This window comes from Propithecus coquereli, unplaced genomic scaffold (genome assembly GCF_000956105.1).
Source record: "Propithecus coquereli isolate 6110/MARCELLA unplaced genomic scaffold, Pcoq_1.0 Scaffold290, whole genome shotgun sequence".
NCBI lineage: Eukaryota > Metazoa > Chordata > Mammalia > Primates > Indriidae > Propithecus > Propithecus coquereli.
Genome location: NW_012148508.1, coordinates 729,966 through 750,458, shown reverse-complemented (window position 1 = coordinate 750,458; position 20,493 = coordinate 729,966). Strand labels below are relative to the sequence as shown.

The window sequence follows — 20,493 nt, the reverse complement described above, 5'->3', positions numbered from 1 at the left end:
AATTAAACTCTTTGTGACTATTTTTAAAAAGTGAAATGCAATTTAAAAACCTCAAAATGAAGAAGGGCAAGAATCAAAACTGAAGAATCATAGGCAGATTGAAATTAGGAATGAGTTAAGCAAGTGAAAGCAAAATGACAAGATAAACAAAGGTGGGGAAAGATTAACCAGGGGATTTGACAAACTAAGGACTGTTTCCAATACACACAAAGTAAGACATTGGCAAGAGAGGCTACGGTCCAAGAAGAGAAGGCAAGGACCATTTACCGTCAGAGCGGTAAACACTGCTGAAAGTTAAACAAATCTTTTGCCTCCATGTCCACAAAGAAAGATGGAGGATGCCAGAAATGGCTGTGCCCTGGAGAAGGGTCAGTGAAAAAAAAATATTACTGAAGGAAAGAAAAGTGACACCTGAGTTTATGTCTTAAGTTTGACATAAATGCCAGCAGCAATATTTTCCTACTGTAATCAATTTTAAATAAGGATACTTGGAAATGGGCCACTCTGCATTGCTAAGGGTCTGATGAAAAAATGGTACTTTTGTTCAAATGTAAAATCTTTGGACTAAAAGAGAAAATCATGTTTTCTTTACAGGAAAATATCAGAGGATGAAAAATTTCTTATACTTTTTTTTTTTTGGAGGGTGGGGAATGCACATGGAAAGAACATGTATCAGCAACCTATTTAAGAGGAAGGACTTCAAGCAAGTCCTGGACTAAACATGAATTCAGCATTCCACCTCCTATCCCCTCAACTCATGATGGCTCATGAGTTAGTAAGACTCTGAGGCTGTATTCAATCCTTTAGCAGACTGCTTGCCATTGATTCAATGAAATGATTGAAAATAGGTTACCTAATTCATAATTACAAGAAAATGCAACTGACCTCAGCATCTAATCCCATGGAATCAAACTGTGACTCTAATAATTAAACTGATCACAAGGCAACTGATGTGAGGGCTCTACAGCCTCTGCGAATAAGAACGCAGGTACTCAGAGAAAGAAAGGTCTGGGATACACCAAACTCCTACGGAATGACCCAAACTCCCCAAGTTGGGGGTGGTGGCTCTTAGAAGACGTTCCTTGCATCCATGAACTGTATCCCTAAAGTCACTATTGAGGCTTCCACATAGCTGTTCTGGAATTCTGCCAGGAATTGCTGAGCCAAACAGGCTTAAGGTACATTGTAGGAAGTGTCCATTTATGTAAAAAGACATCTCAAGGAACTGGGTATTAGGCCACAGCAGTTTGCTCCAGCAAACGGTCATTTCCCAACAGCTCTGGCTTCCCATCCACCCACTCCCTGTCTTCAATAATTTGGAGTCAGATCAACCCTTATTCCAGTCCAACCAAAGAGGTTCAGACTCCAGTTTGGGAGTTACCGCCCAATAAGCAGGTTCTAACTCCTGCACTGCAGCGTTCTTAAGCTATGGGATGCAGAAACCATGAATTGCTTTTCAATACTAATAGACACAGATCTTCACACTTGCCTTCATTACAAGTCTACTAACCACTGCCACCCTTTCTGTGTATCCCAAGGAGGAAGGGATCCCCTGTTGAGATGGCCTGAAGCATTCTCCAAGGCACTGAAGACCTCATCTTCCTCTCTTGAGGTATTTGAGGATTAATAAACTCAGAGACAGAATCTGTGCTTGACACATAGTAGGTACTGGATAAATGCTTCTTACACAAAAAAAAAGGATGAAAAAAAGTATAGAATTATCATAGAAAAAGATGCCCAATGAGAATAGAAGAAAAAAATTGACAAATGGTATATTACATACTTAATTTGGTTAAGAAATGTTTACTATAAAAATAGAGCTTACAACTAAAATAAAAAATTCTTTCATACCATTCTCATACCCATAGAGTTCAATGCCCGCTTTGTTTGAAAGTGAAGCTGACACAAGTTTTCTAAAGGATGTTAAAAACCATAGTGTGAACAGTGTAGTAACTTTCTAGAGGACACTAAAATGTAAATATTTAGGATGCTGTAAATGGGAAACCATACCAAACTCTATGAATTAGGTTAACATCAGATAACCACATCTCAATCTCCAAGCTTCCAAAGCTGGGGGAAAAAATCCTTTTAGTTTGCATTGATATTAAAAGAATAAGGTATTTGAAGCAGACTAAAGATGCATTCTCTCAGGTATTTTCATTTAAGAATAATGCTATGTTTTCTAGCATTTTATAAAAACATTATCAATGACTATAGGGTTAACATCAAGTATCTTTTACTTTCTTGGTTCTTCAATTTTCCATTAGATTAACATCCTAGTTTTCCTGTCTTTTTGTTCTTAGGTAAGTGAGTTATTAGACCTGGTACTCAGTTTATGAGCTTTTCTTATTTCAACTTGAAGAAACTGCAAATATTTATAGAAGATGAACCACATGTATTTGTTCCTGAAAAATGTCAGAATATAGCACTCAAATCAAATGGTGAACAGAAGCTATTCCCTAACACTACATACTGTGGCAATTTAATTTCCACTGACATGTTTTCCTAAACAGTTTTTCCCACTACAGTAACTCCTGAATCAAAAACTACTGAAATCTTCCATTAGGTGTGTATTTACATATTACTGAGTTATGGTAATCTAAACAATCATAAGGAACTTAAGAATCACGCCTTTACAAAACATAATGGAACTTTGTTACAATCTTACACAATGTGAAATACAGTAATTAAGGTTATGTCTGAACTGATTTTCCTTCCTTTTATTTTGCTCCTTGATACTTTAAGAGTGCTTTGTTTAACTCCGCGGTAAAATTCCAAATCTAGGCAATTAGAATGCAGGGATATGAACCAATAGAGTATACAATCCACAAGGGCAGGGACCACGACTGGTTTTATCTACCAATAACATATCCCCTCTGCCTAACAAAGTCACACTCCAATGTGTGCTGACTCAAAGAATTATCATGGGCAGGAGTACAAATCAGCTGAACCTTTCTTGAAGGTAATTTGGCAATATGGGTAAAAAAGCCCTACGTTTTACATACCCTTTGACCCATAAGTCCACTTCTAGGAATTTATCCTAGGGAAATAATTACATATTCACAAGTACTTGGGTTCTAGAATGGTCAAGGCCCTGAGCATTTTAAAAGCAAAATCCAGCTAACAACCGAGTCTCCCGGACAGACTGCCTAGAATGCATCACTCATCACAAATACATGAGTGGCTGCTTATACCAACCGCTGCTCTGCACGCTTTACCCCAATCCCTAATGAACTTCCGCACTCACAACCACCCTGTGAGGGAAAATACTTGTTCTCACTTCTCATCTCATCTGGATGATCAAAGCAAGGCCCAGGGAGGGTAAGTCACTTGCCTAAGAACACACAAAAGGGGAAGAAGAGCTAGGTTTCAACCCGGCTGATTGATGCCTCTAAAACAGTGTTGTCAAAAAATGGATTTCTCAACTCTCCTGACCATTTACCCACCCCCTTTTTTGATAATCCTCTTAGGAGATCACCATCTAAGAGTCTCTACCAGCTGGGAGATGTCACTAATTTTAGTGTTCAATAGTCAGAACTTTGATAATATTTCAAATATAAAATTATTAAAATATATTTTTCTAATGTACTACTGTTCTCCCAATTCCTCCTTCCCTACTCACAACACTCGCTGTTACCAGAATGTTATTTCATGGTTTGGAATGACAAACATGAAGTCCTAAATAAAACAACATAAACAAAATTAATTTGACTTTCATATGAAATATGATCCTCTAATGAATTATCTTTTTAAAAAAATTCCTGTGTCCAATGGCCTGAGTATGGGGACTGTTGATCATCAACTGAGGGAATGAAAAGGAGGCCAAGTGATTCAAGCCTGGGGACGAGGGGTGCCTGGACAAGTACATGAAGCCTGGGCTTCTAGGGGTGCTCATTTGGGAGCAATGAAGCACAAAAATTCATAGTAGGTACCAAGGCCTCCAGATCAAGAGTCGGGATAAGCAGCACTGGAACATATGGTTGAAATGTGGCACCCGAGAGGTTATAAAGGTGGTGAAGCCCATAGTTCTGGGTCTGCTGAAACTTCTGGTCAAATGTTGTTTTATTTTTTGGAAACAAACAAGTATAAACAAAGCAAAAGCAAGCAAGATAAAATACATCTAAAACCAAATGAACTAGCAGTAAAAATTTTGTTTTATTTTATTATTGGCTAGAAAGATGTTACAGCCAAAAACGGCAATGATACTGAAGGAATCCTCTCTGCTTTTCAATATGCAAACATATTTCTTCCAAGAGAGGCCCTGGTGTGATCTGAAGAGTCCATGTTAACTTCTTTTCTGGAAACTTCCTTGCCTTAGTTGTTGTATTCTTGAAGAGCCTGGGCCATGAAGAGTTTGCCTAAGTTTTGGGCAGTGAACTCCTTGATGTTCTGGCAGTAAGTGTTAATCTGGCCTGTGAATTTCAAAAAGAGAAACAGAGAGTCATGATGTTCCGCAAATTGTAAAATGACCCAGAATACTAGTCAAACAAGAAAACCAACATAATAAGGAATCACCAGTATTTTGTTTTGTTTTGAATCAAAAGTTTATAAGAATTAAGTCTGTTTTTCCATAGGGGATAAGGAATGTAAGTTCTTTTGAAAATAAGCTATCTTCTACTCTTGACTACATGCAGAATGAAGAAAAACTACTTTTAAAAAGCCCTAAGGACATATTAGTTGTCAATCAAAATGTAATGACTATGCAGATCAGACCAACACTATACTAAGAAAATATCACTGGCTCACCTTAGCAGGTAGAAAGGAAATATAAACAATAAAATCAAAGAAATGTAATCCAGCCACACCCACCGGACCCAGATGTGAACAACTATAGGAGTTTTCACTTTGTGCTTTTGGAAATGCTAAGTGTTATTTCTCTGAGCCAGGCAGAGCAAGAGCAGAGGGTCTACTTGAAGAATGGGCTTCATCATTGCTCTTTATGTCCTAAAACTAATGATCTAATCTGATACAATGTTTCCTGAAAGTGTAAGAACTACAATTCTCTTTGAATTGGACCTTAAGAAAGGAATTATGTCTCAGTTTCCCAAATTTAATTTATATGTGTACCAGGAAGTTTTTAGGAATTTGGATGTTTTCCCCCCCCACACTAAAAATATATCAACAGAAATAAGAAATTGCAGAAGATTAGCTTTTTTTTTTTTTTTGAGACACAGTCTCACTGTCTTGCCCGGGCTAGAGTGCCGTGGCATCATCATAGCTCACAGCAACCTCAAACTCCTGGGCTCAAGTGATCCTCCTGCCTCAGCCTCCCGAGTAGCTGGGACTACAGGCACACGCCGCTATGCCCGGCTAGTTTTTTTCTATATATTTTTAGCTGTCCGATTAATTTCTTTCTATTTTTGGTAGAGACGGGGTCTCGCTCTTGCTCAGGCTGGTCTCAAACTCCTGAGTTCAAACGATCCGCCTGCCTCGGCCTCCCAGAGTGCTAGGATTACAGGCGTTAGACACCGCGCCCGGCCTGATTAGCTTTTCTTTAAGTAGGATTTTCACTCTAATAAAACCTCTCACAGACAACTAGCCAACTGAATCAAATAGCATTTAACATTTCTACAGAAATAAGATGATGGCCAAATAAAAGCATGAATGTTATATATTCAAAATCAAGTCCTAGCATAGCACACAGGATCTCCACCACTTAAAAGTGATGTTAAACATTAAGTATACCCAGATAAAGTTCATCCAGAATTATACTTGTGTTATTGCCAAAATTTAAGCCAAAGTAAGGGAAATATTTTCTTGAATTAATTGAAGTACCCACTATACAGTGTTGGGCTAGAAGAGGAAAAGTAAGGAGCCTGAGCTTTATAAAAATGATCTTTTGCATTATGAGACTGTAAACATTTGTTTCTCGGCTTCCATGAAAGATAATTCAAATAATACCTCTTTCCATTTTAGAAAGTTGAAAATGCCATCTCAAAAATGTTTAGATACTCACAGAATGAAGCACTGAAAGGACTAAAGAAATAACAAAGACTTAAAAATTCTTAAATTTCAGAAATTACAGGTGCTAGATTCAAATTCGGCCTCCAATCACTTAAAGTATACTAGATTTTATGGGATCTTTTTCTGTTTGTAAATTTTATCATTGCCTTCTTTCTAAACAACAGAGATAACCAGCCAGGTTTTGCACTGGCTAACAATACCTGCAATGAGCAGTGAATCCATCCTGGCAGGGGGCTGCAGAGGTTTGAAGAGTTTGGACAGGTCTTCCTCAGGGAGTGGGGGTTCTCCTCGGCTCTGACGCTGCATATTCTCCTGCTGGCGACGCTGCTGATACTAAAATTCAAAGGGAAATGATTTGGTTATTTTTCTCTATCTGAGGAGAAAAAAAGACCTCCCTTGCTTGTGCAACCAGCAAAACCCCATTGCTCTGACTTCTAATATCAGTTTTATCAATGGCAATATTTGGTAACTTGCTTCTAAGAAGCTAAATATGGCAACAGGAGAAGAAAATTCCTTTGTTGTAAATTCTAGTGTCACTCTGAGCTCTAAGTCTATAACTAATGATACAAAAAACAAAACTGATTATGTTAAGTGACAGTATCCCTAAAAGACAAAGAAGCTCATGATTAGTGAGTGAAAGAGAGTAATTTTACCTTATGAAAATGGGGTAGTAAATGATTCACCCTTTAATAACTAACCAATGAACTACCACACTGGGAATTTTCAACTTTATCCCTACTAACCTAAATTACCATATCAATGATGTTATTACTGTTGTGTTTGCAATTATTACTATTCTTAACAGATCTGCACTTTAGCTAAGGATGGATACTCAGATAATGATTCAAATACTCTCAAACTCTCTGATTCTCTGAAGAGAAGGTGGGGCTATATATATATAAAGGTATAGATCAACTATAAACTTGTAGATCAATTACAGTAAGAGCTAATAGCTGTAGATTGTTCAAAACAGTGAAGGAAATAAAACACACACACGGCCTTAAAATGTCAGGTAATGAGAAACCAAGATGGGCTAGTAAAAATTTTATTCTTGAATTCCTATGAAGACCAATGGAAATAGTACTTATTCCTAAAAAAGCGGAGTGACTAGCTTTGCAAAGATTTCTGTACTCATTATGGGGTATGAGAGTAAAAGTGAGACAAATCTACAAGGGTATGAATACTGCTGGTAAGTATGAAGATATGTCACATGAGAAATTTTAAGACATATTAAACTCTGAAAGGTATCTGTAAGATTGGTTTCCAGAACCAATTGTCTCATAGGTGACAGATACTCAATCTGATACTCCAACAAGCCCTTTACCTACAGGAAGAACCAGCAAGAGACTGAAATCCAACTGGGATGGTTTTTCCCCCCCTCAATTTATCAGAGATTTGTAACCACCGCCAGTTTATCAGCAATTTATAACCACCACCATCTTTTCAGTTAAAAAAAAAAAAACACTATAGATTTATATATGTTATCTCAATTCTAAGTGTGGTGGAAACAAAGTATTTTAAATTTCACTATATACTATATATGAACTCTGGTATTAAATTTTTTAAAAAAATACAATATTCTTAGAATCACTTAGTTGTACTTAGAAATCTATATTTAAAGTACATTTTAATGAACACAGTGTCATATATGAATGCTACTTTCACAGATAAACATTCTGGAATCAACTTATCTATGAATCAAATGCTAAGAACATTTTAGAGCAATATAGTCCAAAACAACATTTCGGGAACTGTGAAAATCATGTGGCCTTGAAGCAACAGGAATAAGAAAAGGGCAAAATGGCCACAGAGCATATATGTGCATATGAGAATATTCAGGTAATTCTAGGGTTTCTGTCTGTATTATACTATTTACTTCACAGCAGTTGGTCTATTATTTCCTATCAAAATTGCTTGCTCTTAATCACAATTGCTCAATTTTTTAAATGAACTGAAGATTGCTAACTATGCTGCAATGAGCCACTACCAAACCAATTATAGTTAGTAAAGAAATGAGCTGTGACACTCTGGAATCTCTTTGCCTCTGATTTTCTCAATAAATGTATCTCTTTATTTGCATAACCTTGGCATTATACTCTGAGCTTAATAAACCAGGGCTCTCTTTAACACAGATATTTTTAAATATAACATGTAAATAACACATTAGGAACATACTATATAAGAAATAATCTTTTAAAATATGATAGAGTTACTAGCTAATGGTCAATGCTTTACCAAAGATAATTTACATCACTTTGAAGATAACACTTGAAGTATCATACTTAGAAAAGAATGTTGAATTTTTCCATAATACCAACCTGATGTTTCTGCTGCTGCTGTTTACTAGTATTCCTCATGTATGTGTTATATTTAACTATATCTTGGCTCATATCATCCACTCTGTCCATCAGCAACTGTAGATTCTTCCCCAAATGATTGCTGAAATGTAAAGTAAATATACAGACATGTCTTACTTGAAGTTATGGCTCTGTCACTGCTCTGAACACTTCTGAGATAGGAACTTGATCTGTCTTTTTGCTGAAAGAATGAGAGCACAGATATGCATAAAAGCAAGGGTAGGGGAAAGCTTCTGAGTCAGCTTGTTATTGAACTTTCCCTATCACACACACAACTATAATCTCAGGGGTATCTGAAATAGCTCAGTTTCTTACTGTGAGAACATAGGTATGTTAGGGTAGGAACTGTTAAACATACCTAGTGACACATCTATATTTTTTTTAAACCAAGTTTAAATTAAGTTCAGTACTTCAGAACTCTTTTCCCTAACAACTCCCACCTCAACCCCTGCAAATGTGCTCCAGAGCCTTTAAATCAATCAGTAGTCATTGGAAAGAACCCTGAAAACAGATTAAGACTTTAGGAACATGATTTCTCTATCTAGAAGGTTCAACAACAGCATTTATTCTGCAAAGCCAGATGAAGAGCCTCCTTTCCTTTAATCTGTTGTACAGTCTTTCATACTTCTCTCCAGAAATTTCTATTATGGCTCAGTTACTTAAAATCTCTTTATAAAGTGATGCTAATGATTGATACAGTAACTATCATATTCACTGATTTCTGCCTGCAACTGTCTCCTGCCACGGTAAAGCCTGGACAGCTACTATATGTATATATTCTAAAAATAGCTAGCTAACAACTAATAGTAGTTACCCATTTATTAATTTCAAACAGATATTTACTAAACTCCTATTATGTGCCAGCCCGAGTATTAGGAATCAGGAAGACAACAGTGAATGAAACATACATGGTCTCTGTCTTCAATGAGCTTATAACTGATTAGGGATGGGAGGAGGGAAGGAAGAAGGAGAAAAGACACTTTAGATAGCATGGTCAGAATATCTCTTTGAGGAGATGACAGGCTGGAAGCGAAAGATTAGGAGTCAGCCATGCAAAAAGTATTCTAGGCAAAAGAAAGTACAAGTGCTGAAGGCCTGAGACGGGCAAGAACTAGGCAGATTTGATAAAAAGAGGAGGCCTGGCATAGCTGGAGCACAGCGATTAGGTTAGGGAGGCCAGACAGGTGCCTGTGGGGAAGCCCACTGGCACCACACAACTCCCCAACGATGTAGTATGTGTGAATGAGATCTCTCAACTCCAACATGAATGATGTCCTGGAATTGTACACGTTTGTGACATGTTTTGGCTTAAATTTTAAAATGGTCACTCTGTTGCTATGCAGATAGACTGGAGAGCGAACCAGGAGCTCAGGTAAGAGTCTATTGTGCTGTGCTGGCAGGGATGTAGAGAAACTGAAACACTCATACAGTGAGGTTGGAATGTAAAATGATGGAACTGCTGTAGAAAATAGTTTGGTGGTTCCTCAAAAAGCTAAAGAGAGTTACGATATATGACCCAGCAATTACATTCCTATGTATACACCCAAGAGAACTGAAAATATATGCTCACACAAAAACTTATACATGCATGTTAATAGCTACATTATTCATAATAGCCAAAAGGTAGAAACAACCCAAATGTCCATCAAATGATGAATGGATAAACAAATGTGGTATGTCCATACAACAGAATATCATTCAGGCATTAAGAATGAAGTACTGACATATGCTACATCATGGACGAACCTGGAAAACATTATACAAAGAAGAAAACATTAAATAAAGAAGCCAGACACAAAAGGCTACTTATTGTAGGATCCCACTTTATGAAATATCCAGAATAGGCAAATCCACAGAGACAGAAAGTAACTAGTGGTTGCCAGGGGATGGGGGATCAGGTAATAACTGTTTAACAGGGTTTTTGTCTGTGGTGATGATAATGTTCTAGAATTCATGATGGTTGCACAACACTGTGAATACACTAAAAACTACTGAACTGTACACTTTAAAATCATTAACATGGTCAATTTTTATCTCTATTTTAAAAACTGCACCCCTTCCTTCAAGAATGTATTGTGATATTACAGACAGAAACAGTGGTGGCTTGAACTAGGACGGTGGCAGTAAGTATGGAGAAAAGTGAGCATAATTGAGGGCTCTTCTGGGGCAGGATCTGGCAATCTTTACTTAATATAGGGTAAGAGAGAGGAATCAAGGGTGACTCTCAGTTTTCTGGCATGAGCAGCCAACTGGTTGATTACTAGATTTGCAGAGAAGGGAAAGACTGAGAAAGAAACAGGTTGGGAATATTGAGAATAAATGAAAATAAATCCAATTAAAATATTGATTCCATCTGCAACCTTAAGAAAATTAGAATGTTTTGGGTCTCTCTCAAATAATAGAAAGAACACAGGACAGGCATGTGTGTATGCATGTGGTGAATATATTTATCTTTTAATCCCAGTCTGGTACTACCTAGATAACCTTGGTTCAAGTAACTCGGCCTAATGCTTTCATCTGTGCAAGAATCAAGTGCTTCTTTCATATTAAATCTTATTTCATATTCATTTTATTCCATTGTAATTTTTTGACTCGCTTTTAACTTTAAAACAGTTTTTCTTCTCTGGAAAGCAGATAAGCATTTGCTTCTGTTTTCTTCTAATTTCTTAACAGTTTGATTTTAATTCACTCAGACTTAAGTGTTTGAACATATGGTACAAGATGAAGAATTAAAATGAATTTTTTCCATAGCTAATCAAATGTCCAGACCCATTGATTAGGTAGTCACGCTGCTTTCCAAATAACTTCAGGAATAAAGTTGAACCATACTGCACCTCATATTCATTCTTTTGACACATATAACTGGGTACATATTTTGCCAATCACCCTTTTAGATACTAAGTATTAAGCTATCTAAGATATTCTTGTACTCAACACATTCTAGTGAGAAGAGAGGAATACAAATAGACAAATACAACGTAGTGGTGGTAAATGCTATAACAGACATACAACAGAAGCATAAAGGATAGTTTGGTAGGGTCAAGTGAAACCTTCCCAGACTATCTGATGAATGAATTTTCTTCAGTTTTTGAGGAGGAGTTGGAGGTAGCCAGACAAGGAAGGTGGAAAGGGATACTGCAGATACTGGGCAGCCTGTTCAGAGACCTTGGCATGAAAAGTGTGATACATTTAGAGAACTGCAAATAATTCAGTATAGCAGGAGCACAGGAGAAGGGCAAGACGGGGAAAAACAGCAGTATGACACTACAGAGGCAGGCAACAGTCACTGCGAAAAAACACTTGGAAACTCAGACTGTAAGTTTTAATTCTATTCTATGAACATTGGGAACCAGCCAGAGATTTTAAGCAAAGCAGTCATATTAGCATCCAATTTGCATTTAGCAAGATCACTCCTATTTTGAAAAAGGAAAATGTTAAAAGCAGGAAGTTTGGAGACTGAAAATAATCAAGAAGAGAAATAACGAGGCCCTGGCCTAAGGAAGCAAAAGTCACGTAAGACAAAATGACCCCAGGAATATACATGGAAAAGACACTGAGGAAGGCTGATGTTTAGAGATGATGAGCAAAAGAGGATTCACTGTGGAGAATAAGAAGTAACTCAGAAGAGCTATAGTTTTACAAACGCCAAAGAAAGAAAGAATTTCAGAAAGAAGTGGTTATCAACTGTATCAAATGATGAAAAATCTGTAACATCCAGTGATACAGTGACAAAGAATTCTTGTGACTTTGGTGAGAGGTTGAACAACATACAATAGATGGAACACTGCTAAGTGTTGGGGATAAGTGGGAAATGAGGAAATATAGATAGTGACATGTAGAAAATTCTATCAAGAAGCTTGACTATGAAACAAAAAATGCAGCAGAAGCTGAAAAGAGGAATAATGATGTCATGAGGTCAAAAGGTATTCTTTTTGTAAGTTGATTTCTTTTGAAGAGAGGGGGACTTAAACAGTTTAAATGTCCTTATTTTTAGGAGATACATACTGATGTATTTAGGGGTTAAAAGTCCTGTCAATAATTCACTTTCGAATGGTTCAGGGGGAAAAATATGTACCTATGTACATAAATAGAAAGAGAGTGGGCACGAATGTGGCAAGATATACACTTAGTGAATCTGGGTAAGAGGTTTATAGGTGGGTGTTTGTTGCATTATTCTTTTAATTTGTCTGAAGAGTTGAACATGAAAAAAATTTTTATTTAATGGGCAAAACAAGTCTATAAAGATAACAAAAAAGAACTAGTAGCACAGATAGGAACTGAAAATCCATGAGGAAGGAGGGAAATGATCAACTTAGGTCTGGAGAAGGCAAGAGGACAGGCAGGGATTGAGGTCAGGGGACTGATCATTTTCACTACTGAATGAATTGAGGCCCAAAGAGCTGTAAGTATAAGAAACACCATTACGTGGTTAGTTGTTAAGTCATGTATGTCAGTAAGTGCAAAAGGAAATCAGAGAAAGGGAAGATCACCACCAATCCTGCGGCTGGGAGGTTACCAGTGACACTGGAAAAAAACAAAGGAGAGGTGCTGCCATATGCAGAGAAAAGCCTAGTATTTGTACCCAGACCTTAAATCTTGGAGGCTGACTACATTGATTTAAGCAATAAGAAAAGTATAACTAAAATAGATCCTCTTCCTTCTCCACCCAAAAATGTCTTTAATGTAAAGTACTAATATTATGTGCTGCAAGTATATGTAATTACAGTGAAAGGACACTGCCACAAGCACAAATACGTCAACTTCAAGGATTTCATAATATTTATATTACGATAATGCTCTTCAGAAACTTAACCAATCAGAAAAACTCAAAAATCTGTGCTATACAGGCCTGAAGGGCATCAGGAATTAACAATACCAAAATATTTCACAAATAACATTCACAGAAAATCAGATCCACCACCAAGAGCAATTTTGTGGGGATCTTTTCAGTACAAGTTCAACTAGAATACTGAAACACGGACTTACTGTTAGGAGTTTCAATACTGTAGCCTTTTCTTTTATTGCCAAGGAAACAAAGAACTTAAAACAGATAACTTAAACAGATGTGAACCAAGACATAGAGTGTTAAGTCTGCACTGGCTACAGTATCAGTTTATGCTTATTATCCTTAATGTATGATGCCCACTCTTAGTTTACTTTTTAAAAAGAAGAAATAAAAACAAAATTGTTTTTCATGTGTAAAAAGCTGAAAGCTTATATAATAGATTTTTAAAAATTAATAAAGTCTATTATGGAATAACCATAACTAGAATTTCCATCTAATAAAATTAAAAATTAGAATATTTTTAACACAAGGGAATACAGTATATTTTATTCAGAGTATAGAGTATATTTATCAAGTAAATTAAAGAACTGGTACCCACATATAGATTATAAAAGGGAATACCACGCAAAATGTTTAAGGAGCTGTGTAAGAATGATTTCTGATGAGGTTTCTTATAAAAATGTTTATGGCAACTGATCTGATTACCATCATCACACTACTGATGTTAGAAATTAAACCTGAGATCTACAAAAGGTATACTTCAGTCTCTCAAATAGTAATAATAGCAATTTGGTTCAATGTAATAGTCCAAGAGTATAAGCACTGCTTCACAGTTGTGTCCTTTTTTTTTCCCCCAACAGAAACACCAATTTACCCTTTAAATAATTTCACATGGAAAGCAAAGGCCTCTCTTCCTCTTTCACATAAAAATAAAAATACAGAAGATAAAAACTATAATAAAATGTTTGTCTAGCTCTTAGTTGCTACAGTAAACTGGGGACATTTTCTCAGCCATTATATAACAAATGCTGCTTGGACCAATGGACATTATGGACCAGCTCACTGGCAATGTGAAAGCACCATAATGGCTGTATTTGTTTTGTATGCTCAATAAAGGAAGCCTGGGAAGAGGAGAAGACATAAATTACATAAGCAAAAGCTTTCATGTAGTAAATTTAAAATAATTACATAACTATATACCTAATACATCAAATTGTAACCCTGCATGCTGAAAAAGGTTCTTAGCGCAATGTTTTAAATACAGGTGCGCTGAGAGTGTTTGTAAAAGCAATAAAGAAAAATATGACCTTCTAAAATAGACAAATTAAAAGACTTTTATGAATATATGTTTGCAGTCAAACAGTACACTCTTGGTGCCAAATTAGCCTTGCAACCTGGCTGTGTCACTTAGCTCTCCATTTACGTTCAGTTTCCATCTCCCAGCCTGTGAAGACTTTCTAGTAGTCTTTGTGATGGACTAATGCAATGGAAGGTGGCACTTCAACCACACTCCTACCCATGCCAGGGCATGGAGAAGAACATCAGGGTCTCTGGTCTGTCTGGGTTCATCTCATCTTACTTGGCTTATGCTGAGGAAGTATGAATTCTGTATCTTCTTTTTTATAAGCTTTTATCTAGGATAACTAGAAATCTGATAAATAACTGAGCTCCTGCTCCAAACTGGTTGCTTAAAAAACACACCTTGTTTCTTTCAGCCAATAAACATGTATTGATTGACTATCTACTCTGTCCATTTAATTTCATTCTACAAGTCTGCTGCTAGCCTCCTGCTCTCCCCCTACCACACCTCACACAAAATCACTAACACAAAGCTTAAAGGGCATAAAGCAGCATATATATACATGACCCTGTTCACATTTCTGTTAAGAGTAATCGATAGGGGCAAAATAAACATTTATTTCATAAAGGAATCAATCTGGTTTAGAATACCTCAGTCAGTATTTTATAATACCAATACAATAAACATTATCTTAGCAACGAAATAGCTAAAGCAGTCACGTGGGAGGAAATCCTGTCAGCAAGTGTCTAAGATAGCAAAAGCCAGTGTCAGGTTTAGAAAATTACAGTTTTAGTTAAAAACTCAAACAACTGGAAGTTTACTACTGACAGAGCCTGCATGTGAACAAAGGCAAGTGTAACTGGTTAAAAAAAAAAAAAAATAGAATTTCTGTTCTCCTGAGCATTATTAAATATCCAGACATAATACCATAAGCCTCTCAGGATAGTGTACAAGAAATAAAACTGAGCCAAACAAAAAAGTCCTCCCCCGTAGGCATTTACATATCAAAGCACAAATGATAAAGCAAAGAAGGCTGCAGTGGGTTCTTCTAATAGGAGCAATTAGTATTCAAAAAATGCTTTGTTTTACCTTATCAATTTGGCATTTTTTTCCTGAGATCTTAACAGGGCCTAATACTACATGTTACATACATCTTAGCAACCTCAAAATGTCCTTAAGTAATTTTCTTGTTTCACAGGTAAAGTCTATGGGGGGAAAAAATCTTTTGCAGAAAGTATAATAAAGGGACTTTTCATTAGGCAAGGCCACTTACCTGCTAGCAAGACTGAGCAATTCATGTTTATCTGCCACAGCTGACTTCTTTTCAAGTTCCCACATTAGGACGTTGATCAGATGTGAATTTTTAATTACAATCGGCACTTCTTCAAACATGTGCTCAAAGGTGATATTTGCTTTTTTCAATCTGTGATGCATGTTAAAAATACTTTAGTCTGATGGTCCGAAGTAAGTGTTAAATTGACTATTTCATACATTTTGTCTAATTACAGGCCCTCTCCAGGATCTTTGTTTCATTAGCACTCTTAAAAAGGAGGAGAGAGAAACGAGAGTTTTACAAAGTCAAGCATAAGTCGAGTGATTTGAGTAACTCTGAAAATGATCTGAATTTGAGCTAAAGCCCAGAAAATAAGATTCTTGGCAAGAGAGACTATGCATTCTTTGTAATCAGGTATCTTTTAAATTTCACTGATAGTAAAATATAAACGTCACAGTAAGTTATGCTACACAACCTACATCTAAAACTTCATTTAAAATGAATAGCTAGAAAACAGAAATACTCTATTTCTTGGAAAGTTCATTTTAAAAGCCTATTGAACTAAAGAGATCAAGAAGTAGCAGAACACTAGACTCCACAAAATAGTTCAGAACATAGCAAGGACACAACTTCTCATAGTTTCTATGCACCTTAAGTTTTTAGGTGTCATAGGGAAAAATTGAGATGAACTGTCCTACATGAAGTCAAAGCCACTAACTTTGATTTAATACGAAATACAAATTTGTATAGTTAACAGAAGAATTCTAAATATTTAAAATTTTTTAAAAATGTAAATATTTCAATACCATTAAATAGGATCCCAAAACAGCTCTATCAGTTAATCTCTATATACCTGTCACCTATAAAATTTCCAATATGCCACATTTTTTGAATCCTTAAAATGTGTCCATCTCCCCTTCACCCCTACCCCTTAACAGGGGCTCAGAAAATAAGACATACAGCTCACAGCCGGTCTGACTTACTACAATCTGACAGCTGCTGATCACTCTTTCCATCTCCTTTTACTCAATCATTCATTTCTTCAAACCTGGTAGCTAATTCCCACTCTAACTGAATTCATCCTTGGTAAGAACAACAGACGAGACATTCCCTAAAGAATAATTTAAACACGGAATGGAAGAAAGCAAGTGGCACTCGGCATGCATAAAACTTCTATAGTCAACGTGGCAAAAGCATTACCACACCACACTGAGGATTCAATAAATGTGGCAAGCAAAAATCTTAAAAGGAAAATACCCAACCCTTTACCATATGCCTCATAGGCCCTCAAACACTTACGCTTCAGGGGAAAAATCCTTCTCTTTACAAACTTCCATCAGTTTAGGAGTCAGTCTGTATGCCTTTAGTGACAGAGACCCTTGGGCAGTTTTTATGGGATCTCAAATAAGGAAAAGAGAAAGAAATTAAAAATGCTGTCACTACCAGTGCTCAAATGACATTAGTTCTAGGCACATTCTATTACATATCACACAATCTTTGCAAAATAAAGATCAAAATAAATAACCAGAACACAACGTGAAGCAGATTCAAACCATTACAGCAAACAGGAAGCAAAAATGTGGGGATCTATCTTACTTATAATAGGTATAATAACTTCCTCCATAAAATAAAAAGTTTAGATACAAAACAAAGTTAAAATATATTCAAATCCATTCCTTAGCAAGAACTAGTAAACTTGCTGAAAATTAAATATATCATCTGTTCTATACATCTCATATAATTAGGAGGAAAATACTGATGAATAGTAAACATGAAAATTCACTGCATGTATCTGTATAATTCTTCAGTCAACTAACTTAAAATGAATAGCCCTGCAAACAAAATTTATCAGTCCTAATAATTACTGTTCACATTTCTTAGTTAACATAGATTCCAAAAACACTATAAAGTCAAAGTGCTATCACAAAAGTGTCTTTTTAGTTTTAGAGAACCTAATTTTGTCAAAACTAACTGCTTAAACACTCCGTGAGTATGGGAGCTTAGCACTTGCAGCATGATAACGGCTCTGGCATGCCAGTATTCGCCTAAAACCTGTGTTAACATTCATGTTGTCTGAAACTTAACACAGTGAAACTTTTAGCAATAGGTGATAAAATGAAAACCAAAATAGACTGAAACAAGTGGAAAATTCATCAAGGTCTGATGATGCAATGTTTCCAGCCAATATAAGTACACTTTAACAACTTGTTCTTTACTGTAATCCAATTGTTAACATACTGAAACAATTTTGGGGCAGCTCATAAGATTGATCGTATTCATTAGTATTTTTTCTGACAGATACTCAGGACGTTACATTTACTTCTCAGCTGGAAACTATATGCAAGTCTGCCAGATATGGCAAACTGTGAGTGTTTGGGGAGGGGGAAGGCTATAAAGCTGTTAAATTGCCTACAGTTCTGATACAGCACAGAACATCTGGTCTGGAGAGCTTGAGGAAACACCATTAAATAGGCCGAAAAGAAAAAAATCTTTGTGCTAAGAAACAGTCCAGGTTTTGTACGCTGCTGTCAGAGGTATAAAAAAAAACTTGGCACACTGTATTATGATTGGTCAGTCACGTACAGAGCCAGACACTCTAGCAATCGGGGTTTGTTAGACATCTGGTCTAGTTCCACTAGCCCCTTCAATGAGGGAGGGGAGATGGAGGAATAAAAATGAAGCAGCTACTCCAGCATTCCAAAATGTACACATCAGGGCTCTGATAGCAAGAAAAATAAACAGAAAGGAGGAAACCCTGTCTAGACTTAGCTGCTGCTAAGGCTACTACAGAAACAGGGTTGGTATTTACTTGAGAAGGCCTGCCAGGCTGCTCTTAGGAGGCAAAAAAAAAAAAAAGCAAAAATACTAGTAATAATATCAAGAGAAGAAAAGAATAATAAAGGAACCTCCTACTAACCATAAATGAGAACAACAGATTCTTCAATGGCATGTTGGTAACTAAACTGAGAATCCAGGAGCGCCCGGGTGACGAATGAGCCATAGTATGTGGACTGGTACCAGCCCACGTGAAGATGATCGATGTTTACATGGCGAAGGCTCCGCATCATTTCCATTTGATATTGGACTAGATGATGGGGAGAAGGAGAACAAAATAAAAAACTATTTAATGATGGTACCAACATTAAAAACAAGTCTTTTTGGAAACCAATTTCTACATAACTAGTAGCTGTAAGGAACAGGTTTCCAGATTTAAAATCCATTTAGTTCACATATAAAGAAAACAAAATTAAGCTTTCAAATCATGTGGAAATTCCTTTTTTCCTTACTGAAAAAACATTTTATAGAAAATGTGTTAAACACATAATAGTCATGCCTTGTTCTAAGCAAGAAATTATTAAATGTAGTTTCTACTCTTTTTAAAAAGAGTAAATGTTTAAGGAAAAATTTTATAATTACAAAACTGGTTGGTTATAAGTAGTTTCATTTGTTATCAATGTCTTCTTCAACACAGTTTTTAGAACTGAGAAGTTAAAACCACCAAGAAAAGGGGAAACGATTAACTACATTACTTACATATGAACAGGATACAGGCTGTAGCTGATTTAAAATAGAAGAATTCATTTTTGCCTTCATCTGGTGCCCCCTGCTGCATATGCTAAATTTGAAAAAGAATTCTTTTTTCTTGTCTCTGTGTTCCTTAGTGTTAAGTAACAGACACTATTTTTTCATTAGAATAGTGCTATATTTTAGTCACTATGTATGGAATGAAAAAGTTTAATGACTTTTACTTTTGTCAAATTAATGACTATAATATATATTAAGTTAAAGCAGCATTAGAAAAATAGGTGCAAACTGACAATATAATAAATGGCATTTTAAAAAGCGATATAGCAAATACAGGAGAAAACTATAATAAACATAATATCTAAGCTATTTATTTCTATCATAATGAATGTATGACTATTTGCTTAACTCTGAAACTAACCATTTCATTTTCAAAACTCAAACAAAGTTATATGTGTGTCATTCTTTTGGTTATAGTGCTGTGGTTTTACAAAGCAAACAAGACTCAGGATTACAAGTATATAAACGTTGCTCAGATGGACACAGTCTTACTTTTCAACACTTGTTACTAGGCAAAGACAATATAAACCTGCTTATTCCAAGGAAGTTGTATTTCTCATGCTAAAAGCTAACAGCCAAAACTGATCAACTACTAATTATATGTTTTCTGAGGCTTTCTTTAGCTATACAGAAAAGCTGAAGAACCCCAAAGCTCCCTTACAACTATCTGAAGGGTCCTTCTTAAGCCCATGGCAAAAATGCAATACTGTCAAGATATATACCAGTTTAAGTGTCTCTGTTTTGAGTGTGGGCTCATTCATTTGTAGAAAGGGAAAAAGTGTTAATAGGTGGTTTGGCTAGCATTATTTCTTTTGTTGCATGTTTTTAAGGGTAGGGGGGAGAGGGGGATACTAATACACCAGACACTTTTTTATAAACCAAACCAGTGTTTCTGTAGATTTATGAATAAAATGTGAAAACAAAGCCATATGTTATATTCCAAACCAAAATTAAAAATACCTTTGAAACCTATTTTATATACAATGATAGCCTGAAGAAGCAGTATAAAATTACTGATAATCTTATGTCAATTATCTTTTATCTTAATATTTTATGTCTCTGGCATATAAGAGAACCTCACCTCTTCCAGCAGGAAGTTTAACAGAGTCCAGTTTAATAGAGTTTAATAGAGTCATATCAACCACATAAATTTGGGAGTAGGATAGAATCATTGCTATAATCTCTTTCTGCCTTAAAATTCTACAATTCTTTTAAATCAAAGTAAAAT

The 20,493-nt window shown here is 36.0% G+C and overlaps 1 protein-coding gene across 1 annotated transcript in view; it reads right to left on the bottom strand.

Moving 5' to 3' along the window:
* Positions 1-4,127: 4,127 nt before the first annotated feature.
* EIF3H (eukaryotic translation initiation factor 3, subunit H) overlaps positions 4,128-20,493 on the bottom strand; it is a 119,293-nt gene continuing 102,927 nt past the window's right edge. Inside the window, exons 3-8 of the mRNA XM_012648620.1 lie at positions 18,598-18,765; positions 16,980-17,079; positions 15,681-15,830; positions 8,283-8,403; positions 6,165-6,297; positions 4,128-4,412 (exon numbers count right to left, since the gene is read on the bottom strand). Of these exons, the coding sequence (XP_012504074.1) occupies positions 4,315-4,412; positions 6,165-6,297; positions 8,283-8,403; positions 15,681-15,830; positions 16,980-17,079; positions 18,598-18,765 (770 nt within the window). The 3' untranslated portion in view covers positions 4,128-4,314. The remainder of the gene's footprint in view (positions 4,413-6,164; positions 6,298-8,282; positions 8,404-15,680; positions 15,831-16,979; positions 17,080-18,597; positions 18,766-20,493) is intronic.